Below are 27,387 nucleotides of genomic sequence, written 5' to 3' on the forward strand. Positions count from 1 at the left end.
GGCACATTACTGCTCATGATTAATTTCATGCTTATAATTTAGGTCGAAGCACGTAAATTTGAAATCGTCCCAGCTCGTTACTTCATTATGCAACAGTCTGTAACTGTAACGCTGCCGCGTTTTATCAGCGATGGGCGGTCCTTCGCGGTACAAGTGGGTTCGTTTTATGACGTCGAGCAAACGCGCGGGCGGGGTTAATAATTCACATAATGAAATTCCCTCTGAATCTCATTATTCGTAACATAGGGGGTATCTACATATATTTACATCTGTGAGAGACACTGTGCGACTTCTACAGTCTGAGTTAGTCTTTATAACAGTTTAAACTCCGATCTTCCGGACGACAGAAGGGTTTGTCTGTGGTGTCATGACGTTAAAAAAGATGCATGGTCAAGCCAATGAGATGTCCAGGTTTAGTGTGAGCGACAGGATTTCAGCCAATAGCGTGGCAGCACTGGTTTGATTGACAGTTGTTGTCTGCTTGGTGGGGGAGGGGGTCGGTGGAGTTGACGGAAACGCCATCTTGAAAAGTGTCCTCGGATGGTCTTCCGTTTGGCGAGTGAAGAATCATTTTAACTGCTTTATTCTGCGTAGTGCAGGTACCTCCATTTGTTTTGTAGAGGCCCCGGGCTCAAAGAGGCTGGAGACTCGCCGTGTACCGCTGTCTGCCGGTACGTATCCTGGTGCTCGGTGGACCGGGCCTCTTAGCATGTTAGCATGGCGCTGCCTGTCAGACACTTAAACACGGCCTCAACGTTACCGGAGTCCCGCGGTGAGAGCCGGGACCGCGATCTCTTCAGACCGCGTTCATATTGCGCCAGCTCACCACAAAGTGTAATATTATCTTATGTAGTCTGGGTGGTTAACAGCAGCAAGCGGTGCTAGCTCCGAGCCGGTACGGTGCCTGTTGGCAGTATTTTGACCCGGTGTAGTCCCATTAGCTTTGATTTGGGCCCGGTGCCGTCCCGTATTCTCGCCTGTTACGGTCAGCGTTAGCAGTCTTTTGGGCCCGCTGCAGTCACGTTAGCATTGTTTTGGGCCCGGTGCGGTCCCGTTATCAGTGTTTTGGGCCCGGTGCGGTCCCGTTAGCAGTGTTTTGGCCCGGCATTGTTTGGGGCCCGGTGCGGTCCTGTTAGCAGTGTTTTGGGCCCTACATTGTTTGGGGCCCGGTGCGGTCCTGTTAGCAGTGTTTCGGCCCGGCATTGTTTGGGGCCCGGTGCGGTCCCGTTAGCTGTGTTTGGGGACCGGTGCGGTCCCGTTAGCAGTGTTTTGGGCCCTACATTGTTTGGGGCCCGGTGCTGTCCCGTTAGCTGTATTTGGGGCCCGGTGCGGTCCGTTAGCAGTGTTTTGGGCCCGGCATTGTTTGGTGCCCGGTGCGGTCCCGTTAGCTGTGTTTAGGGCCCGGTGCGGTCCCGTTAGCTGTGTTTTGGGCCGGGCTTGTTGCCGGGTTGTCAGTGTCACCTTATGTAAGAGGGCTATCTGAATGATCTGATTCTCTGTCGGTCAGAGCAGTGAGTTGATCCGTCTTGAAGTCCGTTGACTTGCATCTTCCAGAGAAACCTTGTTGATTTTAACATGTTGATTTTCTTGTGGATGCTGAGAAATGGTGAAATCCCTGGTTGCTAGTCTAACAACAAAGCTTATTTACTCTGCTTGTCCGCCTGGTAACAAGGAATAAAAGAGCCCCATACTTTGTGATTGACAGGTTAGTTGAAGGTCTGAGAAAACTGGTCTCGTTTCCATATTCCTCTGTGTACCGGGGTGGGAAAGTTTACAGTTTTATGTGTAGTCATTGATTTAAGTTAGCTGCTGTAACGGAAAGTTGTCATACTTCTAACTATGTTGATACTGTTTAATGGGAACATTGCTATGTCCATGTAAACTTAGATCATGAATTGCAGTCAAACTGATCAGGAGAAATATCTAAACTCTTAATCCATAGGCTGCACCAGATTGACCTTGAGTGAGACAGTATAGTAATCTACAAAAGTGTAGGAGTCAATTGTAATTAAATGTGTTTGTAAAACCTGGAAAGGAGGACATGTACAAAAACTTTTAATTTTAACAATCCTGTTTTTTTTAATGCCTCTTGGAGATAAATGCAGTAGCATGTAAAAAAATCGAATCCCTACTTGTCACAGTGTTTTCAACAAATGACTCAAGTTTATCTTTTGTCTGGCAATTTGCAAAGTAGATCAGAATTAATGTTACCCTTTAGGTCAATGTTGACAAACACTTCTCAAGACATATGCTTTCTACAATACATGGTCATAATAAGACGGATTTCCATCCATCCATCCTCTCCCTCTTATCCGTTCCCGGGTGGTGGAGGTGTCAGTCTGAGCACCGTCACCCAGATCACATTGCACCCATTAAGAACCTTCCTGCAGGTGAAGAGCCCACAGGAAGGTGGCACCCGGCGTGGGACATGAACCCTCTACCTTGAGATTGAGCATCTCATTCTCTACCAACTGAGCTAGCCGGGGTTTATAAGACGAATATATATCAGAAGTTATTTGAAATTGCTTCTGGGCATGACTGTCTTTTTGTTTTTGCCCTGTGGTTGAGTGGCTACCTGTCCAGGGTGTACCTGCCTTCAGACAACATCGGCTCTCATTGGCTTTCTCTGTGGCCCTCCAGATTATGATGTGAAGAAAGCTAATTAACCACTCTGAAACATTATTGCAAATATTCTCTAAATATTTGTAAAGTAAATTTCTTTTTAGGGCGGATGATCAAGTGTAGATATTTAGATTCAGTGAGCTTAGTTAGTACAGTTAAATTTTTACATTAAAATAATGTAATTCCCATGAAATGCCCTCATACTTTGAATTAATTCTGTCACTTTATGTAATAATCTGTTTATCAGATATTTCTTGGAAGATTAGAAGATGTCTCTCACCATGTTTACCTGTATAAATAAAGTGTGAGAAGTTTGCCCTTGGGCTGAGTGGATGATGCTTATGTTTGTGGCTCTAATGCTGGAAGTTGGCCACTGCTGACATATGACCTGGAATCACTGTATTATGAAAGTGTACTTGCAGCAACAATCCATTCATTTATTTTCTTATACCATGAAGTTATTGATGTCTGTATCGTCTTTGATCAAATCCGGAGCTCGTTTTAGTCGAGGATCAACTTAAAACCAACTTTATCCAACTCACTCTCAGGCCCCGTTTACATGGCAACGAATACGAGTGTGTCCACAAAACTTTCCTCACTTTTAGGGGGTCCGTTTACGCAACACCAGTGTGCGCATCCACTGCATCCATAAAGTTTTCATACCGGCTCGCAAGGTGGAAAATTCTTTCACAGTCGCTCTTCCCTCCTCCAGAGACTGATGGAGGCTATGGAGTGCTCTTACTGCGCATGCGCATCTCTCCCCCTCCCTTCTCATTGAAAATAGTTCCTTCTGCTCATTTCACCTGTAAACAAACATGGCCGACCCGCAGTGGTTTGACTGGCGTTCCGTATTATACTTTTATTGTCCATATCAGTAGTTTAATAGTTGAGACTCCCTGATAGCATCTTATTCCTCATCAGTCCATATGGATGTTGGATTCTCTATATTTTTTTTCATGTTTATAGCGATTGTTCCCTGCACACATCTGTGTGGTTTCATTACAAAATCAAGCAACAGCGCCCTCCCGTGGCCCGGCAGACTAACTACATCGTTGTTAGTGTGTCCGCTGCAGGAGTGTAAGCACACTCCTTTTTTAATGGATTAAGTGTCGTCACTTGAAACATTGTGTAACAGGGCCTCATTGCAATAGTTTAATGCCATCTCACTAACACTGTACCTCACAGTTACTTTGCTTGTCTGTTTTGTAGCTTGTACACTATGTAATGTCCTGTGGGCCTGATTGGACCCTGTGGCGACTCAGTTTTTGGTCTAAAGGGCGTACGTTTGGCCCCCTTGTATTGGACTGTAAGGTCGGTGCTGTAATCCAAGTATGTAGAGCTTGTTCTCATGCTTCTAAGCTGAGGAGGTTTTAGTTGATGTATTAAAGCACTACTGAACATAACTTTTGTTCAACTGTGATTAAAGTGTAGAATACCAGCTGACCTCCAGTATGCACAGATCCTTAACACTCCAAATGCTTTTCTGACCAAGTACGAAGTTTTGATCTGGCCTTCTGTTCTGGCCGTTCTCATCACAGTATTGATCCAAACTGCAGAACATCACACATGGAGTAGTTTTCCTGCTTTGTGCAGCTCACTCTTTGAAGTTGAAATAAGTTGGACAAACATAAATCCTGCTGGGATAGAAAACTACATGTCGTTTCTTGCTAGCACAAGAATTGTTCTGGATTTATGTATTTGAATATAATAACATTGTTTCCAGGACCGATCTTGGAGACTGTCCTGATGACTGAACAGTGATATTTAACTATTCTTGGTGGGGGAAAATATCTAAACGATCAGAAAACTAGCAAAATTCATGTTTTTTTAAACAGAGTTCCTGAAATTGTTGTGTCAGTAAACTTTATTGGCTTTACTCACACGTGTAGTCAATCGAAATATTCAAGCACCATTCAGCTGCCCTTCATTGTATAGATCCACTCAGGATGTGGTGCATGTGACACTTTGAGAAGTGAGCCTTGTCTGAGATCAATGACTAAAAGCTGTGTAGGATTATAACTGTAACGCCATTGTTTCTGCGTGCCTCACAGGTGTGTGCTGTTGAACTGCTTTATGTGTGCTTCGTGTCAGTCTGTTCGTCAACGCCGTCTGCCTGATTGCCCATCCGACTGGCTCGCCTGGAATGGGCCACAATTCCCAAAGACTAGAACAGATCTCTTTTTAACCTGAGCTCCGCTGCCTGGACACCACACACTCACAGGTAGGAGCAGCAGTCTGTTCTGTGTGCACATCAATCCACAGTACGCTCATCTGGCCTTTTCTGTGTAGAGCCAACATGTTTTGGAAATTCGACCTCCACACCACATCCCATATTGACACGCTGCTGGAGAAAGAGGATGTGACCCTCACAGAGGTCATGGATGAGGATGATGTCCTGCAGGAGTGCAAGGCCCAGAATCACAAGCTGGTGGATTTCCTGCTGAGGCCACAGTGCATGGAGGACCTGGTGACCTTCATCACACAGGAACCCAACACTGATGTTGAGGAGAAGGTCAAATACAAGTAAGAGAAATGTCACACAGGTATCCACCTCTTAGATCCACTGATTTGTGCTCAAACGTCCAGGATTTTTCTACATTGACATAAAAAACGGGTACAGTTTTTCTTGATATTGAAAATTCAGAACTATTGCCTGGATTCCTGCAGTGTGTCGTAATGTCAGCCAGATTACAGCTTCCTGTGGATGAGCTCGAGGGGTTTCAATTAAAAGTGTCCATTTTGTGGAAAAGTGCTGTGTAACGAGCCGGTCATATTTCTGACGGACCTCAACGTGACTTTTACTCACCCACATTTCAGATCTACTTTATCCAGGTTCAGACAACAGAGACTGGAGCCTTTCACATTTAACTGGGTGTATGAAGAGTCGGCTTCACACTAAAGTTCTGTGAATGAAGCTTCGTGTTTCAAAGGTTTGAAGTTTACAATCTGCAGATAAAGGCGTTGGCTCAGTAGTACTGTGATTATTACCGCAATTATTCCCAGGTGTGTCTTGAACTTCTATTTTCTTAAAGGAGTCCTGTTCTCCAGATGTTCTCCTCCTCCCGGTCTGGTTGGTCCAGAAACTTTGTATTCAAAGTTTCTAGCTCCTCGGTGATCTTCCTCCATTTGAATATTGGATCATGGGAGCTGCATTCAGAATCTGCTGTGTCTGTGTGAGGTGGACTGGCTCCGCCCACACATGCCCATCTTGGGAAGAGGAGGAAGTACTTCCTCTCGTGGTGCCATGTGCCAGAGCAGAGCTGCCTAATTGTGGGAGGGCCTACCTTGATTGAGATTGGCTAACCACGCTGCTGTAAAGTGGTATCGGTGGCAATTTTATGAGTACGAGTACTCGTGCCTGGTATTGAACCGGTACCGGTATCGGTGCATCCCTACCAGGGATAGATTTTCATTTTTTTCCCACAAGTTGAGCAGACTAGTGAGCCATGGGTTGCACTAGTCTTGCAGACTTTGCACTAGTCTTGCACCCTGTGAAATATATTTTGTTAAACAAAAACAGTTTCATGTTATATTAAAATCCTGAGCATAGAAATAACACTTGATTTTTTTTTAAGTGCTACATTTTGTGTTGCAGGTACACCATCTTAGAGTTTTCTTCCCTCATGGTACACGGCAACAAACTATAAAACCAGCTCAGAATGTGGTCACCCCCTGCCTGCCTGTCTGTCTGTTCACTACAATATCTTCATTATTCAATGTCTCCAGGACTTGACATTAAGGATTTTAACAACTTTTTACCTGCCCGAAGTTTAATGGAAATTTATAAGCTTGGTAAAGTATTAATTCCACCAATAAATCCATTGGAATATGTTTCTGTAATGTTTTTTGAATAAACTTTAGGTATATCTGACTCCAATTAAAAATGACCAGACAAACATAACAGGACTTCACAAGTTGTTTTTACAGTTTAACTTCTTTCCATGAGAGTATCCATGTAGGTTCTGACATAGTACTGAAACATTTAGACATTTAGCCTATCAGAGTTCTTTTACATATTTAATTTATTTACACATTAACAGTCATTTCAATTACCTTAGAATAGTTGAAAACACTGTGTACTATATACAAGTACTGCATTAATGATTTAAAGGGAAGAATTTAATTCTTGTGCATACTAGAGAACTAATGACTAGTTTTAGAACGAAAAGACATCGTAGTATCATACATTAAATTATATTATTCAGTGACGAGAGTACACCAATAAAAATACACAAACTGATGCATGACAGAGTGAAGTACTGTAGAACACAACCTGACAAACTGTGGATCCAGTTTGTCACTAAAATATTTTGAAAACAAGTATTGAAGTACAATTCATGAACATTCAGACGTTCCTTATTCCAGGAGTCTGATGGAGGGACAGCTTCAGGAACTTGCTCATCTACACTGCAGTAGGGAAGCAACGATCACGTTTTTTCACTTCTGATCCTGATACTTAAATTTGTATATCTGCTGATACTATTCTGATACCAGAGCTGTTTACTTTAACATTATTATCATTATTGTTGATGGTTTATGAGGCTGTAATAAACTCCTCTCTACAGTAAAGTATGAAATGTACTAATGTATACATGTATTCTCTCACGGACTGACTGTATAGTCCCACGGACTGACCATTGCAAATGTGTAGTAGTCCGTAGAAATATGTACTAGTTTCGGACTGGCCTTAAGATTGACCCCTTTCTACCTAAACACTTACTGTACCACTAACTTTCACACGATCGCAATGAGCTACTTGTGAGCAGAAAATCAGAAGTGAGTGGCATTTGCCTGAAGTGTGAACGTGCACAGTGTATGTGTGAAGCAGTGCAGCTGGAACAGGTGAAACGGGAGATACGACAGCTCTGCACTCCACAATTCACACAGTGCCGTGTTCTTTTTTTGGAAAATACTAATGCTTTAATATCATAATTACCAGTGCATTGCAGCTTTTCATTGTACTGATGTTGGATCTTTTCTAGTTTGTCATACTTTTAAAAGTCCAATGTTCCACGTACCACTGTTGAAGACCCAGAGCTTCAGCTCCTAATAAGTTGGTGGAGATTTCTGTTCATAGCACCAGGCCGGGTGTACACCAGGAGATTTAACTAATCTCTGCAGCTCATTTACTACACTAAGTCTTGATTTCATGTATTGAATATTTAGGTCTGGATTATCGCTTTCTCTAAGTTACAAATTTCAGGGCAAGTTTTCTCTCCCCCCTGCAGGTATCCCAACATATCGTGTGAGCTGCTTACTTCAGATGTGAGCCAGATCAACGACAGACTAGGAGAAGATGAGAAGCTGCTGATGAAACTCTATGGTTTCCTCCAGAATGAGCACCCTCTCAACCCGCTGCTCGCCAGCTTCTTCTCCAAGGTCCTTTCTATTCTGATAGGTCGCAAACCTGAACAGGTGAGCCCTCCACAAATGACCCCATGAATCAAAGGGTTTCGGTCAACACTTTCTGATCTGTGTTCATTGACTGTCTTTGCAGATAGTGGATTTTCTGAGGAAGCGGGAGGACTTTGTTGATCTGATGATCAAACACATTGGGACGTCTGCCATCATGGACCTGCTGCTCAGAATGCTGACCTGCATCGAGCCACAGCAGCTGCGGCAGGACGTTCTCTCTGTGAGGAACACGGCTTTTCTCTCCACTCGTTCAGATCGGATTGTCATAATCTCAGGAAAACAAAGCTAAACATTAGGGCTGGGCGATATGGCCTAAAAATAAAACCTCAGATTTTCTCACAAAAAATTAGATTTTTCCCCCATACGTTTAACAGAAAACAAAAAGTACATGTCTCAAAACAAGTTTGGATTTTATTTAATCCAACAAAATGAACCATTATTTACCTCCTGCAATTAAAGTGCCACCTGTTCTTTTGTTAAAAAAATTAAATAAAATTCGGCAGTTTGAAAGGAGACTTGACGTTCACATTCAGAGCTGCATCATTTTCAAAAACATTAACAAGGCGAAGCAAGAGAAGGAAAAAAACTTTGATTTCTTATTTTTTAAATCGTCTAACAACAAGAAAAAATTTATATATTGCCCAGGCCTGCTACTGCGGCTTTGCGTTTGTTCTACGAAAGCTCTTTTCTTTTATTTAATGCAGTCATGTTGTACAAGAACCAGTCCAGCAAAGTCTGCCATGTTTTCTTAATCCTCCAAAAGTTGTAATGTGCTGCAGCGACTGTTCAAAAAAAGACAAATGATTATTCACAGCAACTATCTTAATGCGTTTCACAGCCATTTCCTGGAATGAAAGAACTGTAAACTAAATGACTTGAAGTATATACACTGTCTAAAAAAGGCTTTATTTTTAATAGAGTGATTAACAGCTTTGATTGGGTTTCCATCTAGAACAGCTTCTTGTCCAAATCCAGTCAGTTCAGTATTTTCCTGTTGTCATTTTTATGTGTTTAATTGATGAACGTACCAATCAGCACGGGAGGGCGTTATGACCCAATGTTTGAATGCTCTGTTCTCCTCTCACTAGTGGCTGAATGAGGAGAAGGTGATCCAGAGACTGGTGGACATGGTGCAGTCTTCTCAGGATGAAGATGTGCGTTTCTTTCATTTACCACTAGAACAGTAAAGTCATAGTACATGTTGATGTGGGTTCTTCAACTGAGGAATGAATTTATGTTCCCTCTTCTGCATTTTGGGGATCATGTATTATTTCACATGCAAGTTTAATTACACTCTGAAGGTTTTAAAGTCACCCTTTGTCTCGGGCACAGAGACACTCGAATGCCTCCCAGTCACTGTGTGAGATCATCAGACTGAGCAGAGACCAGATATTCCAGGTCCAAGGCTGCTCCGAGCCGGACCCCCTGCTCGCTACACTTGAAAAGTATGTTTGTTTCCTCATTTACAACAGTGTCAATGTTTGTGTGATCGATACTATACCAGCTTCATCTTCATGTCCCGTCAGGCAGGAGACAGTGGAGCAGCTGCTCGCTAATATCTTTGACAAGGAGAAGAATGAATCTGCCATCGTCAGCGTCATCCAGATCCTCCTCACTTTGTTTGAGACGCGAAGACCAGCGTATGTCCTTTCTGTCCCCATGTTTCCATTTTAAGTCTCTGAAAGTAGTCAGGTGTTTGACTAAGAATAAAAAGGTTTGTGAGATGTTTTGAGATACAAATGACAGTGGCAATGACAGACTGTAGCACAGGTCCACAAGTTGAAGGTTTGATTCCCGTTTTTGCTCGAAGTGTCCTTGAGCAAGAAGCTGAGCATTTGAAGTTTCTAAAAATGACTGATGTGAATTTTAAGACTTTATAATGCAATTTTTAAGTGAAGTCTATCTACCATTTAATTAGAAACGTGAATAAGTGTATAAAATGTTAAAGGTCATCCCTGAAAGTACTGTGATCCTCTATGAAACCTGGACCTTGAAAAAGATGAATACAACCCGTTGTTGTATTATTAGAAGAGGGGAAGTGTGTGTGTGTGTGTGTGTGTGTGTGTGTGTGTGTGTGTGTGTGTGTGTGTGTGTGTGTGTGTGTGTGTGTGTGTGTGTGTGTGTGTGTGTGTGTGTGTGTGTGTGTGTGTGTGTGTGTGTGTGTGTGTGTGTGTGTGTGTGTGTGTGTGTGTGTGTGTGTGTGTGTGTGTGTGTGTAAGTTGTTAACGGAGTGTGTGAATGTGGTTTGGAGGACTTGTCTCATCACTTGTCTTTGGATGCTGCAGGTTTGAGGGTCACATGGACTGCCCTCCTGGGATGTCCCACCCTTCATTCTCAGTCAACCACAGCATCCTGGAGGCTGTGAGACCTCGACTCAAAGACTTTCACCAGCTGCTACTGGAACCCCCAAAAGTACAACAAAAAACACATCAAGTTATTGAAATATTCATTCATTCATTTTACTTGACTACGTTTTCTGTATTTCACATTTCACAATGTCCATGCATGTTCTGAATGGTGTCTACTCTGTCACTTCCAGAAAAATGTGATGAAGACAACATGGGGGGTGCTGGACCCCCCAGTGGGAAACACCAGACTGAATGTAGTGAGACTGGTGGCCAGTCTGCTGCAGAGCAACACGCACAGCATCAACACAGAGCTCATTAACCTCAACACACTGGGAGTCATTCTAGTGAGTACAGCTCTCTGCCTCTCTCACGTTGCAAGATCCATCCATCCTCTATACCACTTAGCCTGTTCACGGCCGCGAGGCGCTGGAGCTGATCCCCACTTACTGTGGGCGACGGCAGGATTCACCTGGACAGGTGGCCAGTCTGTCACAGGACAAACACTCACACATTCACACGTAGGAGCAATTTAGAGACACCAATTAACCTCACATGCATGTTTTTGTACTGTGGGAGGAATCTCGCGCGTGCACACACAGGGAGAACATGCAAACTCCACATAGAAATGCCCCAGGTGGGATTTGAACCCATGACCTGTAAGGCGAGCTCACTAACCACTGCCCCACCGTGTGGCCATTATTGTGATCATAACCTCGCGTCCTTGCTTTGTGGGTATTGTGCGTCCAATGTAAAGACTTTCTTAGCACAAGATGAAGGCATCTTGTTTTTTTGTGTAGCTCGTAGTGATTGTACATCAAAAATGTTTGAATAAAACACTAAATGAACTGAACCGGCGTTGGCCTGGTGGTTGCTCTCGGTCCACTGCTGATCAGACTGTATTGGAGAGGAGCTCCTATGTGATTCATTTGATATATTCATGGCTGTTTTTCTCCGTTTTGTCTCGACAGGATATGTATTTCAGATACATTTGGAACAACTTCCTCCACATTCAGGTGGAAATCTGCACAGCCATGATTCTGGCGATGCCTCCCGCCCCCACAGATATCCAGCCAGACATGGAGCAGGAACATCAGAGGGAGAGCGTCCTCATCAGACATGTACGACTTCAATACATAATGTAGCACAGTGACTCACTGACCCACTTCCTTCTCTCTGCACTCTGTTTCTAATTATTTTGTTCCTGCTAAATTTAACTAAGCCGTCTAGAGAAATCTACATAATGTCATGAATGTGTTCTTTGCAATCTTACTGCCGTAACTATAGTAGTGGAGATACTATCTTTTGGGTTAAATGTGTATTTTTCTTCCATCCAGCTGTTTCAAAAGTGCCAGTTTATTCAGAGAATCGTAGATGCCTGGAACTCCAATGAGAAAGAACAGTGAGTGTGCTTGTTGTGTCTTCAGTGGTAAAGATAAGCACTGATCCTGCAGCAGCCTGACTGTTCTGGGTTGTGTTTTAGAGCTGAAGGTGGTCGGCGACGGGGCTACATGGGTCACCTCACCAGAATAGCCAACTCTATAGTTCATAACTGTGACAAAGGCCCGAATGGACCGCAGATACAACAGCTCATCTCAGGCAAGGCGTCTTCTTGTCTTCATTTGTGCTGACTTTAACGTTCAAATGGTGTTATTTACTTTTGTTTCCCTAATGTGTGTGTCACAGAGCTCCCCACCGAAGACGGAGAGAAATGGGAGGTGTTTATTTCTGGGCAACTGGCTGACACCAACAAAAGAAATACTGTGGACCTGGTGAGTCTCCACCCTCATGGCGCTGTGATGAATGCTACAGAGCTCATTCTAAAGGCTAAAGTGAGTGTTTGTCCAGGTGAATACGCACCACATCCATTCCTCCAGCGACGACGAGGTGGACTTCAAAGACAGCAGCTTTCACCAGGACTCCTCTCTTCAACAAGTAAGACCCAAATATACACACACACACACACACAAGAACATGCAAACACACATAAACCCATAGCCACAAGAGCTGACCATGTGCCACGTCCACATCTTCAGCATTTTTGTTTCTCCCTGAAATGGAAAAGCAAAATATTTTACTTTCAAAATACTTTTTAAGACACTTTAGTTGGAGTTGTTATTCTGTGACTATGGGAACACACAGACACATTTTTACCATTTTTGTTTGGTCTGTTTGTGTTAGATGTATTGAAATGTACTTAATGAAATGGTTAAGGCATTTTGGCTTTTGTTTGCAAATGCATGTTTGTGGTTTTAACCAATCCAGCCAACACACTATACACTCCTTGTTTTGACAGTACAGTATCTGTATCCATTTGCTAATTTTTGTACTGCAAGTGCTACTGACCAATTCTGTGTAGAGCCAAGACTATATCATTATCGTTGGTCCTGGGTTTTGCCAGGCCTTTTCTGATTATCAGATGCAACAAATGACGTCCAATTTTATTGAGCAGTTCGGCTTCAATGACGAAGAGTTTGCTGATCAAGACGATGTTGTGGAGTGAGTACTCATCCTGCATAACGAGACTTGTCTAATTATTACTGTACAATCATGAAGGGACAGGGCACTGAACACATCCGAGAGCTGCTGTGCCAGGTTTCTACATTTATCAAAGTGTTTCATGTATTTATACATCAAACAATTACATTCTGACAGTCACCTTGTTCATTGGAAATATTTCTTCTGAGAATTGCTCTGAAGACCCCGTTTCCTGCCATTTGTGGCTGCTATAATTAACTACCAATTGTGGCTGTATAAAAGGAAACCAGGTCCACCTCTCCTGATGTGGTGTGCTGTTTCTTTCTACCTTCTGAAGGGCGAGCTGGTTTGGGGCTGATTTACGATGGTCATGGAGTTTTTGGAAAGTCAGTGGCTCAGTGATGAGAAAAGTCGGATCAAATTTAAACTGCTTCAGAAACATCAGGTGTGGTCAAATCTGCAGTTTGTGTTCAAGTTGGCTTCCTCTTATAAGAAACCTTTACTTTTTCTCACAGAACAAAGACTAATTTAAACAGATTTTTATTTGTTTTTTCTGTGAAGCACTTTGTGACTCCATGTCTGTGAAAAGCGCTATAGAAATAAAATGTACTTACTTACTAAAGTTTCTAATGTATGGAAGTAACCACAGAAAAAATTGCTGGATTATGTAGAAATACATGAACACTGGAGTTCAGTTTGGTTTCAGATAACATGGAAGCAACATGGATATAAAAACGAACATTTTGGGGGATTTAGATCAGATGAAATTCAGGTGTTGATGCTCTTACTGATACCTCTATTGGAAAACACAAACGACTGACTTAATCACTGACCTCCTGCACTTTGGACTTCTCAGTGCTGCTGGTTTCCTACCTGTGCCTTTACTCTTTCTGGACAGTGCATGTCGGGTTTAGATGATCAACAAGGGTTGATTCCACCAATTCCCGAGCAAATATGTAGTATTTGTGACTGAGAGGTTGACACTGACCAGCTATGATGAATGCACATGTAGGAAGGTGAAATCACAGCGCTCCTGTTCGTACTCTACTAATTACGGGGAAATTCTAGTTTATAGCTTATGAGGTTTATGTGGGCATGACTTGGACTTCCACTTGGCTAAAATCCTGGCTGTTTGAGAAGGTTCAAAGGTCTAAACCACACGTGTCGAACTCCAGGCCTCGAGGGCCGCAGCCCTGCACGTTTTGCATGTCTCCCAGCTTCAACACAGCTGATTGCAATGAGCAGCTCGTTATCTGGCTTTGTGCTGAATGTGGTGATGAACCATCAGGACATTCAGGGGAGGGAGACATTGAAAACGTGCAGGGCTGTGGCCCACGAGGATCTGAGTTTGACACCCCTGGTCTAAACGATTGAATTCATGCAGCTCAGCTTGCCCTTGAGGTAAACCTCGCCTTGTACGCACTGCAGATGTTGGAACTGTTTGAGTATCGGGTTTATCAGCTCATGTATGTCTGGAAATTCTAGAAATGTACACTTTGCATGCTTTATGTCCTGAACTATGAAAGTGAGGGTGTTGGGATATCACTTTAAACATTTACTGGATGTTTCCTGTTGGCATCATGCAAAACAAATTGATATCCTGCATTAAAAGCAGACTAATTCGCCTTCTTGTTAGTATGTCTGACAAGTTCAGCTGTGCTACATTCAGCATTTAAAGCAGAAAATTGGCCCAAATGTTTGATATTGATGCTGAGAACAGAGATCACTGCTGTTGTTTGTGTTTTAGTGTAGAACAGATGGATGAAACCAGTATTTTCACTGTCTTCATGTGGTAGTGAACGTGGCATGTGTCCTGATTAGGGATGTAACGATTCACTGAGCTCATGATTCAACGCGATACAAGAAATACATTTTTACAAAAAATTCCCAGGCATGTTGTGACTGAAATCTTTTTATTTCTGTTAAATTCAATAGTTTGTTCTCATTTCTTTTTCAGTATGTTATCATATTTGATTTTATTCCCAAGGTAGGCACTGTAACTGACCGTAAAGCTCAAACTAAGCCTTATTTACTTGTTTTTGTAAATTGATAACTTAAAATAGCTTGTCCAAGCAAAAATAAAATAAACAGAATTTTAAATCAAATCTCATAAACTAAGATTGTTCATTGAAGAGACTTTCATCAAAGGCTGAATAACTTTAGGCCCCAGTTTGGAATTAACATGTTTTCAAGGAATATGAGTGTGTCCTCACTCTCGGGCAGCAGCTCTGAACACTGACAATATCCCCTGCTGACGAAAACCATCCTTAAGCTGGGGATGGAGCTGGCTGGTATGGAGAGAGAGGCTTTATGCCCAAAATCAATAAGCAAAACTCGATTGCGCCCTCTGCTGTTCACATTGCGCTGCATTATTTTTGAATTCCCCTGATTAAGTTGTCATGTGTGTATGGAGTTGCAACCGTCTTGTGATGCATCGTTACATCCCTGGTCCTGGTTGGATGTAGTTGTACATGCAGTGTTCCCTGTGTGTTGCTGTACATGATGAATGCCTAACGACTATAACTAAGCCTAACTGTGTTCTCTTTAACATTGCAGTATTCCCTTTGATAGAATATCAGACATCAATTTTTCACTGAATACAAATGAAAGTGTAAGTACTTTGATTATTAATCTTGAATCCTCATTCATTGAAAGAGTAAATTTGGGCCAAAACAATCAAGTTTTGTATTTAGCCACGCCCCTCTTAACAATCTTCATGTTGTGCAGGATGAGCTCAAGTTCTTCTGATAAACTACATGTGGGACAGTGTGGGAATTCAATGCTAAAACTTTTCAACCAGTAGCTAATTTTATCTTGATGTTCTGTTGAGATGCTGTAGGTGTTGACGTTAATCTGTGCTTCCCAGCATGCATCTGCTCTGTTGGATCAGCCTTTGTATGTGCATGTCCTGCCTGTACAAGCAGGTTTTCAAGTGAGCGTATGTGTCTTAACAGGCGAATATAGCTCTGTTTGAAGCACGCTGTAAGGAGAAAATCCAGCAGTTTGAAGACGCTGGTTCAGATGAGGAAGATATCTGGGATGAAAAAGATGTCACCTTCGCACCAGAGGCACAGAGACGCCCGAGGTCAGCTCAGCACGCCTTTGTGTTTGTTTATTTGTTTTGATTTGCTGTACTTCTATCTTGTTGTTGTAAATGAGAGCCAGGTTAAATGAATTTTCCCCCCGGGATTAAAGAAGTGATTCTGATTCTCAATGAACTTATCTGCTAAAATAAAGGTCAAGTAGAATGAATAGACCAAAACCACAGCGTCCATACGGAGCGCCGGAGCAAAGTTCGACTTCTGGAATGTTACCAGTTTACCTTTTTAACTATTTTTAGCAGTTTAATGAAAAAAGAAAAAGAGTATCTTTGCAACATTTTCTCTCATTTAAGACAATGAAAAAGGATAAATGTTTATTGACACATGAATTTTGTAGGTAGCAGTGAAATGATAAGTAAAGGATGCTGGGTGAAAGGATTAATAACTTTCTATGTCTCGCACTCCTTTTTGAACGTTATTTAGTGTCTTTATAATCATGATTTTCTCTTGTTGCTCCGTGGAAACCATGAAATAAAATGATTCAGTGAAAGCTGCAGAGTTGCATACAGCTCGGGCTGTTTTGTGTTGAATGTTATGAAATTAAATTATTTTCCCTTTTCAGAATTTCTGTATGTGAGCCTGATCTTGCCATAAGCACTTGTAGTTTTAAACCATTCATGAATGATTGAGTCCACGTCCTGATTAGCTATGGAATGTGTTGTTATGTTCAGGAGTTCAGGCAGCACAGACAGTGAGGAGAGCACAGATTCAGAGGAAGAGGATGTCAAACGAGACCCGTTTGAAGTTTCCAACCTGGGCACTGACGACAGGATGGAAGTGGACACGGGTACGCACCTGATTTTGTCCAGTTAGAATCTGTTAGCTTCTTCTAGTTGCGTTAAATTTGTGGGGTTCCAGTCCCTGAAGTGTTGTGGTAAATACTTCATGGTTCAGGGCCGGTGTGGACAGCCAACTTTGATGACATCCCCATGGACACAGGTACATCCACCGCTGCCGGCTCCAGTCCCAACAATCCCGCCACGTCGCCCCCCTCGTCCTCCTCTCCCCCCTCCACCGAGGCCGTCCCCGAGGCCACCTGGAGCGCCTCTCCTGCTGCCTCCGCCAACTCTGAAGGCTGGGCTGATTTCTCCAACTTCACCCACGTCAGGTGCAGCATCACACACTCAGTGGGGAAAGATGGGCTTTTGTCTGCGGTTTTCTCCTTTAGAAAAAAAATCTCATTCTTGGATTCTGTTTTCTCTCTTTCAGCCCCAAAGACCCTTTGAGGTGCAACTCGCCTGTTGCTATGGAAACCAGCACTGAGACAATGGACCCACTTGGGGTCAATGCACCCATGCAGAATGAAGGTAGGAGTCTTCAGTTTGCTCTTAAGGTCGATTTCAGCTGTTCATGCTGATAATTATAGTTCTGTAACGAGGGTCTACATGTTAGACCTTTGATTTGTGTGGCGCAGGAACTTCTGCTGTTTAGATTTGGTTCCGTTTGTAAATCGTTTGAGTAGTGGAATCAAATTGAGCTACATTAGATTCTAGTATTGAGTGCGGTCAGCCATCGTTGGATGAAAACACAGTCTGAATGATTGTTCTTATCAGACCTCACACCAACTGCCTTTCTGTCTCCCTCAGACTTTGATGGCTGGCTTGGTACTAGTGTGGCTTCTCCTTCGTCCACCACACCAAAGGATTCTGGGAAATCCAAGCCTGAAGAGGATAGTGCATGTACTGAGCAGCGCAGCATCACAGAAACCGTTATCAACGGCTCCATGAAAGAAACTGTCAGCCTCACCGTGGACGCCAAGACCGAGACTGCCGTCTTCAAGAGGTACGTCAGTCACCCCCACACGAAGATCTCACCTGGGCTGAAGGACCGCTTCAGTTCTGACGCTGTGGTCAGACCCAACAGGGAACAATGCAATGAATTCTGCTGTCACTACCACGTCGGCTCGTGTCTCATTATCGTTGTCACATTTGTTGCTCTCACACTGTGAACATATTGACATGAAGTTTAGAGACGGCTCCAGCTAATCCTGTGTATTTCTTTTGATGCTTCTTATGGGTCTCCACACAACGGCTTGCAGTTCCTCCTGTTGCTGTCCACTCACTGATTCTCAAGGATGATTACGGTTCCATGTCCTCTGTCCTCTGTCACATGTCAGTGTAAAGTGCTGATCATGATGACATGGAGATAAACAAAACCCTGGAGCATCTGAAATGTTTCTTTTAACTTTCCAGTTTTCGGCCAACACAAGAACAATTCCCTCCTGACATTCCTAGCAGTTGAACTGAGACTCTCTGATTCCGATCTCTGTCATGAATTCTGCCAATTGGCCGACGATAACGTGCTGCTGTCCCTCGTCCTCCGTCCGCTTGTTGATGCTGCATTACTTTGTGTGTGTGTGTGTGTGTGTGTCTGAAATAACAGTTGAATGAAGTGAGCGACACTTACAATCTGAGCTTCCCCTCTCTCCTTTGCTCTGCGTTGTGGGTGTGGTCTTCTTCAGAGTGTTGAAATCTTATCGGTATGTACAGCCAATCAGAGATCAGCCTGCAGCCGTGATGTAGTCTTGTTGTCACGTCAACCACCAACTTTTCTTTTCCAATTTTGATCTTCTTCTTTGGTTTCAACTCCTTGTTTTTTGAGTTCATTCTTTCCATTCTGCATGTCTTTCTACCAAAGGTGTTGTCCAAGTGCCGATTGTTGCTTTATTCTGGTTGGGCTACAGTTTCTTCGCACTGCCAGCTCGTTGAAGTGAATTAATAAGTGGCCCGTTTCTACGGCCTCCAATAGCTTTACAGGCATTTGTTTATGTTGTATTTGATTTGATGGCTTTGGCACTGGCTCCTTTAATCACATCCTGGCGTCATAGATTGTGACGTTAGGAAGTGTCTCCAGAGACGGCTCCTCAGGTTCCCACTGGACACCACTTCACAGTGTGATAAAACATTGGAGCTGTTCCAGAAGTTCCAGTGGTCCGCCATCATTTATCAGTTCACATTTCACTACAACAGCAACAATGGAAAAGACATTTTACTACAAATCCTTTCATTGCATTTTTAGCTCCATGAACTTTAAAGTTCTGTTTTATTATAGTAGATGGCTCAAAAAATCGGAGCCAAGCATGACGAGAAGAGTGGATGACCAGTGCTGGATGTTAAGAAGCCCGGTGGATCTGAATGTCTGTGGGTGTTTTGCTTTGATTGAGGCCTCATCAAGATTATTGGTGGTTCTCTGAGACAAAGCAAGACTGACGGCTGGTACAATCAATTTGGGTCCAATCAGTGTATAGGTCCGCCTACGATTGGCTTGCTCGTAGTTAAAAGGTGAAGCGTGTCCTCGCTAAACAATCCAAACAGTGGACTTTCTCCATTTGCTGTACATCGTGACGCTCCTCCGACGTAGAGCTCACACACTTCTCCCATTTCAACACAAACCATCCTTTGTTTTACTGTGTTCTGTCAGTTCAGCATGCTTCACTGTTCACATCTCTGTTCTTTGTGTCTGTGGTACCAACCGCACACACGCCATCTGTTAATGTGTGTGTGTGTGTGTGTGTGTGTGTGTGTGTGTGTGTGTGTGTGTGTATATATATTTCTGTCTTCCAGTGATGAAGAGAAGATTGCTGCTTCAGAGAAATACTCGGTAGAGGACTGTGGGAACTCTGAGATAACAGGCATCAACAGCTCAGCTGCAGTCTGCTGCCCCAAGACAGGGTCAGACACACACACACACACACACACACACACACACACACACACACACACACACACACACACACACCCTGCAGACTTGGTATCGATTTAACCAGAATTACCTCTTAACATCGTTGTGACCTTAAAACATTTCTAAATATTTTAAAACGATATCAACATGGAACAAAGGCCTGTACTGCACTCAGTGACGCTGCAGCGCTCTAAACCACATGTTCAACCCATTTGACAATTCACTTTGTTGGCTCCGCATTCCCTCCGGCCTGGAGGCAATAGGGCAGAAAGCAAAGCACCAAAACCTCTGGAAATGAGCAAATCCAGAAACCAGCTGCTGCAGGTGGAAGCACAGAAGCACCTGCTGGAATAAACATGAGCAGCGGTGGATTTTGCTCTGGGTGAAGTGGGCAGCTGTCCAGGGCACAAACTCAGATACAGTCTTGTGACTCCGCCCCCTGCCTGTGCAAACAGCTGTCAGCTCCTGCAGTTAAAACCGGACCAACGTTGCAGCTCGGACACAAATATTTCTCTTTTATTACTGAAAACCAGCCAAGTCCGCCACAAGAGAAAGAGCACGGTTATACATTAACATCCTCGACACAAGTGTTTGAATTCATGTCGCCATCACTGTTCAATACTCCATCCCTTGTTCACCTTGTATAATGCAGCCCAAACATAGACAAGGTTTTACCCCAGTGTGATTCTACGCCACATATTAACAGTTGGTTTTCCTCTGCTAGTCTTTGTCCTGGTGCTGGTGAGAAATGTCGGCCCACTGTGGAACTTCCCAACGGTCCTCTGGAGGAGATGTCAGGGGATGAAGAGGCCAAGTAAGTTTCCAGGTTTTTACCGTCTGTTTGATCAATAAGACAGATGAAAGTTCTTGGAGGTGTGAGTCACAGCTCCAGTGCAGCGCCCACCCTCTGAATCCTGCTGTGTGTGTGTGTGTGTGTGTGTGTGTGTGTGTGTGTGTGTGTGTGTGTGTGTGTGTGTGTGTGTGTGTGTGTGTGTGTGTGTGTGTGTGTGTGTGTGTGTGTGTGTGTGTGTGTGTGTGTGTGTGTGTGTGTGTGTGTGTGTGTGTGTGTGTGTGTGTGTGTGTGTGTGTTTGTGTGGCGCGTTCAGGCCGGACCGCAGTGCGGCGCCCTCGGAGCCGGTGGTGAACGGGCCGGCGTGAGGCTCTTTCATCGTGCCGATGGACAGAATCTTCTGCCACGCAGGGCCCGCTCTCCTGGACAGCCAGCAGGGGGCGCTGCTCACGTGCACCACCAGGACCAGCAATACTCCCCAGTTCATCACAGACCGTTGTACAGACACAGGACAGACTCGAGCAACACCACAGACGAACTCGAAAGGATCCAGAATAATTTTTCTGCATTTGTTTATATACTGTTGTTCTTATGAGGTGGTGTGCGACTGATATGTTGACACTCGAAACTACATAGTAATGTTGCTATAGTTAAATGATTGTATGAATAAAATATTTTATAAAAAGAAATGTATACAGAACCACAAGATGAACCACCACTAAGCTGTTGTGACGAGCTGGACATGTTTGCTAACTTGGACAGGCCCACTGGATTCAGCGGTTGGCGCCCCTCCCCCCTCCGGTCCGTGTCTGAGCAGTGCTCCTCAATTCAAATGCATTTTAAAAACACACTTAAAAGTTTTATTTTGCTGCAGTTATTTGTATGTTTTTTCTTTCTCTTGTGATGCATTGAGAGATTTTTTTCTTTTTTAAATTCATTATGGAAATTCGATGTTTTGTTTCCATGGCAACACACTCTGCCCTCCCAGCAGGTTGCGCTCAGGCGCCACCTCGTGGCCGGGAGATGTAAATGCATTCTGAGCTTTTGTTTTTGGCCCCAACTAAACTTGTTCAGAACCACAGCTCTCCTCTGCACTCTTTCTGAAAAGGTTTTGTCAACGTCTCTTCCACTGGGAACAGAATTGATTGTAGTTTTCACTGAAGTGGAACTAAAGACCAGATGGGCGGGGTCTGCTTCAGGTCACATGACAGGCGAAGCTACAGCTAACAGGCGTCCAGGTGTTTGATGACACATTTGTCCATCTGGTCAAAACAGTGATCACTGAAGAAATCCAGCAGCAGAGGCTGTGTTGGTGTTTCTACTCTGATCTCTACAGACGGGTTCGCTGCTGCTCTTCCTCCACAAATTCCAGGAACCTTTCTGAAGTATTAGAATTTAATGTATTCATCATTTCTTTGAAACGTTTCTGCGTTGGCTCTGAATCAGTCTGAACAATTTGTCAAATCACTTTGCTCAATGGAGGCCAACGTTTTGGAGTTAAACTGGCGCTTGGAGTGAGTCTCAGTCCGACTCAACAGACGGTCACCACCAAGAACATCTCCACATTAGGATCCACTGCAGCAGACGATCACCAGCTGTTGCTGACCTCCAGACCTGGACCACAGAAGGTCTGAGCAGGTTGTAACTCCACAGTGGAACATCTTCTGATGGAGACGTCAGACTCACAAAGATCAAACTGGATTCTGGAGCATGACGAGTTCTATGGTCTCGATCCAGCAGAGAACCGTTGTGACGTGGAGCTGACTAATCTGCAGCCACTGCATAAAGTCTTGGTGTCACTTTGGACCAGATCTTTGCAGTGATGCGTTTCCAGCACCTGGAAGAAAATCTACCAAACACCTTGCAGGGTGTGGCCAATGGAGTGGCTGGTGCCAGACTCTTCCTATTGTTGAGGGACGATGTTTCAGAAGAAGTCTGACTCTTCTTTGGAAACATTGAAGCATGGAGCTCACCTGGGTGACGGAGCTCACCTGGGTGACGGCGGGCTAAAGGTGCAGCTGGTAAGTAGATGAAGTTTTACCACTAAGATGTTATCAGAAGTGAAATGTCACCAGCTCTTGTCATGAATTAATTAAAGCAGATTAAATGCAAATACCTTGCAACCATAACTTGTGTTTAATAGTGTTAGATTGGTTGTTAGAGGTGTGTGTGGCGCAGACTTGATATCGTTTCAAACACTCAGGAATGAAGCCACGCAGGAGTCAGGATCTGCACATTTATTTTCTCTGCAAGTCAGCATAGAGCAAGGGTGGGCAAATGAAAAATTAGTTTTGACGTAATTGACGTAATCCTTAAAAGCCTATAAAATAAAATCCAGATCCTGATCACCTCAACCATTTAAGAGATCTACCATGGCCTAATATCTGTCTGGTGAACACTTCGACAAAGTACGTGCATTAGTTTCGACATAATCTTGCTAAAAGTCATGCAAACACATAAATATATGTCCTTGGTGGACGAAATAAATCCAATAATAGCTTGTTAGTAATGCATGCATCTTATCATTTGGTTGAAAACTACCCATGACCCCCTGAGGGCTGGTGAACCAAAGCTAAAGGGCCCGGGCCTTACGATGCCCAGGTCTGAGGGGGACAAACCTTTGAAAGCAGCAGTAGACTGTCGGCCGACACACACTGGGTTGGCCCACAGAAAAAAATAACCTATTGACAGTTCGTTTTGATGAAGTTTTATTTCAACACGACTGACTAAAAAAAAAAGAAACGTACCCAAAGTTTAATACTAATGCCAACAGATTGGTTATGTTTGTGTGTTTGTGCGTGCGTGCGCCTGGAATAGTTACAAAAAATTTGATATGCTCAGCCCACAAAAACAAAAATATGAAGACGTGTTATTGGTGTTTTCACGTGTATGAGCAAGAGAAATGACTCCAAATGATCTGTTTAATTTATAAATGTCAGTCTTTGTTAAGAAGTATAATACAAATTATTTCAGCATGAAAGTACGTACTTTTCCTCTGTGAAAATTCGGTGAGTGATGATCATTATAGTTGGACTACACCTTCCTCTATAGAAATAAATGCACTCGAGACGCAGGGTGCCCTACCCAAGGTGGCGTCGCGCTGCGATGTCAGCTCCGGTACGCAGCATCAGTCAGGCGTCACCGTATATTATGTCTATGTAAAAGAGACCCATCCAAGATGGCGGTCACGCTCATCCAGCGCAGTGACGTCATCGTGTTTACAGCTAGGTCAGCTGGGTCGATGCTACGGCGCTTCATGTCGAAGAAAGCCGCAGATTAATGGTTTCATTTCTCTCGTCTGGTCTGGAAACACTTTCAGACATGCAGGATAAATATCAGGAGACTGGCTTTTTCCAGCAGATTCCAGTTTTGAACTTTGTGCCGAGGAGAAACGACACGAACCGAGGAAACAACACGTCTCTTAGCGACTTCTCAGGTGATAATGATGCCTTTAATATTCTTTTTTGAGGCTGAATAAACGTTTGTTTTTACTGCCGTTGTGAGTTAAAAGGCTTCGTGTGTGAACAGTTTGATCCAGTTACAATATGAAGCTTGTGTTTCCTTTGCAGCAGGTAATGTGCTAAGCTAGTTAGCATCTCGCTTCACCTGGACACTTTATCACTTCCGCTTTTCAGCCGAATAGAAATTAAAACTTATTTCATGATTTCACATTTCTTTTATGTGCCTTTCCGGTAATGTTATGAGAATACAGTTTCCATGTGTGCAGCTGGACCCAGACAGCTCCCCTACGGAGTTAAGTCTGAATTATGTGATTAAAATAACCTGATTTTAGATCAATAACCTGTTAAAACGCTCGAGCGATCAGTTGTGATGGTTACAGACTGTTTCTAATATAAGAAGAAGGTCATTTCTTTCTTTCTTCCTGTCATGAGAGAAACATTAACTAGTCATTTATGATCGAATGTTGAACCTGTTAGACTGATTCAGGTAATTGTCATCAAATCCACCACAGACTAAAAATAAAGAATTCAGATCTGAATGGATTTAATATTTGTGATAAAGACGTCGTCCGCAGGTTTTAGTGTTCAAACCAAAGTGAAGCAGCTGATGAGGAGAATCCCAGGAGACAGGAGGAGGTGGAGGTGGAGGTGGAGGTGTGGTCCAGGTGGGTGCTGGTGGTGTGACGCTGCCCACTGTGTGTCTGGACAGAGATGTGGTACGGAGTGTTCCTGTGGGCCACCGTATCGTCGCTGGTGTTCCACCTGCCGGCTGCCCTGCTCTGCCTCGCCACGCTGCGCCAACACAAAGTGGCTCGCTTCCTGCCCATCGCCGTCCTCCTCATGGGCTTCGTGGGACCGCTGCTCGGAGGTGTCCTCACCAGTAAGTATGAACGAGGTGAATGGAGGATGGACGTGTTGTTAGTGGAGCCGTTTGCTTCCTTTAGCCACATAAACCATGTGAGGTGAGTTCAGGCTGGAAGGTCTAAGGTTTTACTAACAAACATTCAGTGGATGAAGTGGTGGAGCGCTAAATTCAGATGAATGAATGAATGAGACCCCCAGTGACTGTCATGCTTTTCTTTGAAGCAGTTTAAAACGTTCGTCCAGGAAGAATGTCCCTCATGTCTTTGGTCTCTAAAGGGTCCCTGAGACGTCTTGTCATGAAAACAGCATGAAAGTTGGATTATTTTGAGAAACAAAGAACTTTTTAAACCGTCTGAAGCACATCGCTCACTCTTTTCTGTGATGGGCTGCGACTCCCACTGGAATGGAGCCACTGGACCGTACCACTGGACCGTACCACTGCACCGTACCACTGCACCGCCACACTGCACCGTACCACTGGACCGTACCACTGCACCGCCACACTGCACCGCCACACTGGACCATACCACTGCACTGTACCACTGCACCGTACCACTGCACCGTACCACTGGACCGTACCACTGCACCGCCACACTGCACCGTACCACTGCACCGCCACACTGGACCATACCACTGCACTGTACCACTGGACCGTACCACTGCACCGTACCACTGCACCGTACCACTGCACCGCCACACTGGACCATACCACTGCACCACTGCACCGCCACACTGGACCATACCACTGCACCGTACCACTGCACCGCCGTACCACTGTACCGCCACACTGCTCCGTACCACTGCACCGCCACACCACTGCCATACCACCACTGCCCCGCTGCCCCACCATCAGTGCAGGAAGAGAAAATCCATTTGACCAGTAAAGAGAGAATAATGATAAAAAGAAAAACCCTCTGAACTCAACGTGACTGGAAGAGGCTTAATTCTCCTTTCTTCTCTCTGTGTTAATGCTGGTTTGTCTGTTAATGCTGCTTTCTCTCTGTGTTAATGCTGCTTTGTCTGTGTTAATGCTGCTTTCTTCTGTCTGTGTTAATGCTGATTTCTTCTGTCTGTGTTAATGCTGCTTTCTTCTGTCTGTGTTAATGCTGCTTTCTTCTGTCTGTGTTAATGCTGATTTCTTCTCTCTGTGTTAATGCTGCTTTCTTCTGTCTGTGTTAATGCTGATTTCTTCTCTGTGTGTTAATGCTGGTTTGTCTGTTAATGCTGCTTTCTTCTCTGTGTGTTAATGCTGCTTTCTTCTCTCTGTGTTAATGCTGGTTTGTCTGTTAATGCTGGTTTCTCTCTGTGTTAATGCTGCTTTGTCTGTGTTAATGCTGCTTTCTTCTCTCTGTGTTAATGCTGGTTTGTCTGTTAATGCTGGTTTCTCTCTGTGTTAATGCTGCTTTCTTGTGTGCAGGTGCAGCCATAGCTGGTGTGTACAAAGCAGCAGGGAAGACCATGATCTCCTTGGAGGCTCTGGTTTACGGAGTGGGACAGTCGTTCTGCGTCCTCCTCATCTCCTTCCTCAGAATACTGGCCACCCTTTAGCACCCGGTCCTGGACCTGGACCTGGACCTAGACCCCTGGAGTGTCCTGGACACGGGGGCCATGTGGAGTCCAGCTCAGCGTGGCGCTGCTCCAGGAGACCACTGAGGCCTCTGAGGATGAAGCGGTGGAGCGGTGAGGTTTGGAGCAGGACTTCAGCTGGACCTTCTTCAGCTGGACCTTCTTCAGCTGGACCAGTGGACCTTCAGTCAGAAGAACCGGTTCAACAGGAAGATGATGCTCATATGCAAGACTCTCTTTCTCCTGATGCCTTACTTTGTATTTTCTACCTTTGCTCTGCCTCTTGCTGCTACTTTCCTCCCTCATCTGTTCATCCAGATTATTCAGGAGTATGTCTGTGCTCCCGTGTTGCCTTGTTCAGCCCAGGAGGGGGCAGTGTGGAGCCTTTCTGAGCTCAAACCAGTGTGCTGTATGTCGGCTGTTTGGATTTCATTAAAGTCCTCGAGTCTTCCTGTTGCTGTTTGATGCTTCTGTTTGCAGATGAGGAGCACACACCCAGTTACTTCTTCCAAAAAACAGGTTTACAGTGGAGTTACAGTACAGCTGCCAAAACCTTTAGGACTCCATGGACAGGATGATTAACCACCAGGGGGCTTTTCCACCACAAAGAACCAGGTACTAGTTGTGGTCCAGGGCCAGATTTAGCACCAGTTCTTAGTCTTTCCACCACCAAAGCCCCGGCCTGTCAGGTGCTGAGCTGGACCCAGATCGTTGCGGAGCCAGAGCGAGGGCCAGAGCGGAGCCAGCGTGGGGCCAGAGTTAGACCTTTTCCACCAAAAAGAACCAGGTTCTAGTTCAGGGCCGGTTCTTAAATGAGCACCACCAAAGAACCGGTTCTTTTTCCACCGTTAACGGAGCCAGTGAGAGCCTCGTCACTGCGTCACTCCAAAACGTGATACGTCACTAATTTCACCACTGTAGTGCTGACGGTGCTCAAACAGGAACCAGGAGACAGACTGGATTCATGGGTTTAGTCCGGGTCGCTCCATCTAGTCTGACCTGAACCTCTGATGCACCAAAGAGCCAGAAGACATTACGTCTCTTCGTCTCTCTATTGGTGTTTG

General features: G+C 44.3%; 2 protein-coding genes across 19 annotated transcripts; both read left to right on the forward strand.

Annotated features, from left to right (window-relative positions):
• The first annotated feature begins 486 nt into the window (after window positions 1-486).
• On the forward strand, window positions 487-22,559 carry ppp6r3 (protein phosphatase 6, regulatory subunit 3). 18 transcript variants are annotated; one of them, XM_080474673.1, is made up of 25 exons: window positions 487-555; window positions 4,674-4,843; window positions 4,912-5,145; window positions 7,851-8,037; window positions 8,120-8,257; window positions 9,126-9,191; window positions 9,370-9,482; window positions 9,564-9,677; window positions 10,323-10,449; window positions 10,577-10,729; window positions 11,354-11,503; window positions 11,720-11,784; window positions 11,866-11,981; window positions 12,069-12,154; window positions 12,231-12,317; window positions 12,784-12,881; window positions 15,417-15,471; window positions 15,815-15,945; window positions 16,633-16,748; window positions 16,856-17,069; window positions 17,171-17,268; window positions 17,548-17,743; window positions 19,525-19,632; window positions 20,367-20,456; window positions 20,749-22,559. In XM_080474673.1, the coding sequence occupies exons 3-25, from the start codon at window positions 4,919-4,921 to the stop codon at window positions 20,798-20,800; spliced, it is 2,787 nt and encodes a 928-aa protein (XP_080330799.1). In that variant the 5' UTR covers window positions 487-555; window positions 4,674-4,843; window positions 4,912-4,918; the 3' UTR covers window positions 20,801-22,559. The 18 variants fall into 18 exon arrangements, with proteins under 18 accessions (XP_080330799.1, XP_080330798.1, XP_080330788.1 ...); XM_080474672.1 differs by having other exon boundaries at window positions 488-671; XM_080474662.1 differs by having other exon boundaries at window positions 488-671; window positions 16,901-17,069; window positions 20,749-22,553.
• Window positions 22,560-23,595: 1,036 nt separating this feature from the next.
• On the forward strand, window positions 23,596-26,779 carry tmem170a (transmembrane protein 170A). Its single transcript, XM_080474679.1, has 3 exons — window positions 23,596-23,868; window positions 24,603-24,773; window positions 26,175-26,779. Exons 1-3 carry the CDS (start codon window positions 23,712-23,714, stop codon window positions 26,303-26,305), a joined length of 459 nt encoding a protein of 152 aa, XP_080330805.1. The 5' UTR covers window positions 23,596-23,711; the 3' UTR covers window positions 26,306-26,779.
• Window positions 26,780-27,387: the final 608 nt, after the last annotated feature.

The sequence above is a fragment of the Lipophrys pholis genome (assembly GCF_963383615.2).
Source record: "Lipophrys pholis genome assembly, chromosome: 11".
NCBI classification, from domain to species: domain Eukaryota; kingdom Metazoa; phylum Chordata; class Actinopteri; order Blenniiformes; family Blenniidae; genus Lipophrys; species Lipophrys pholis.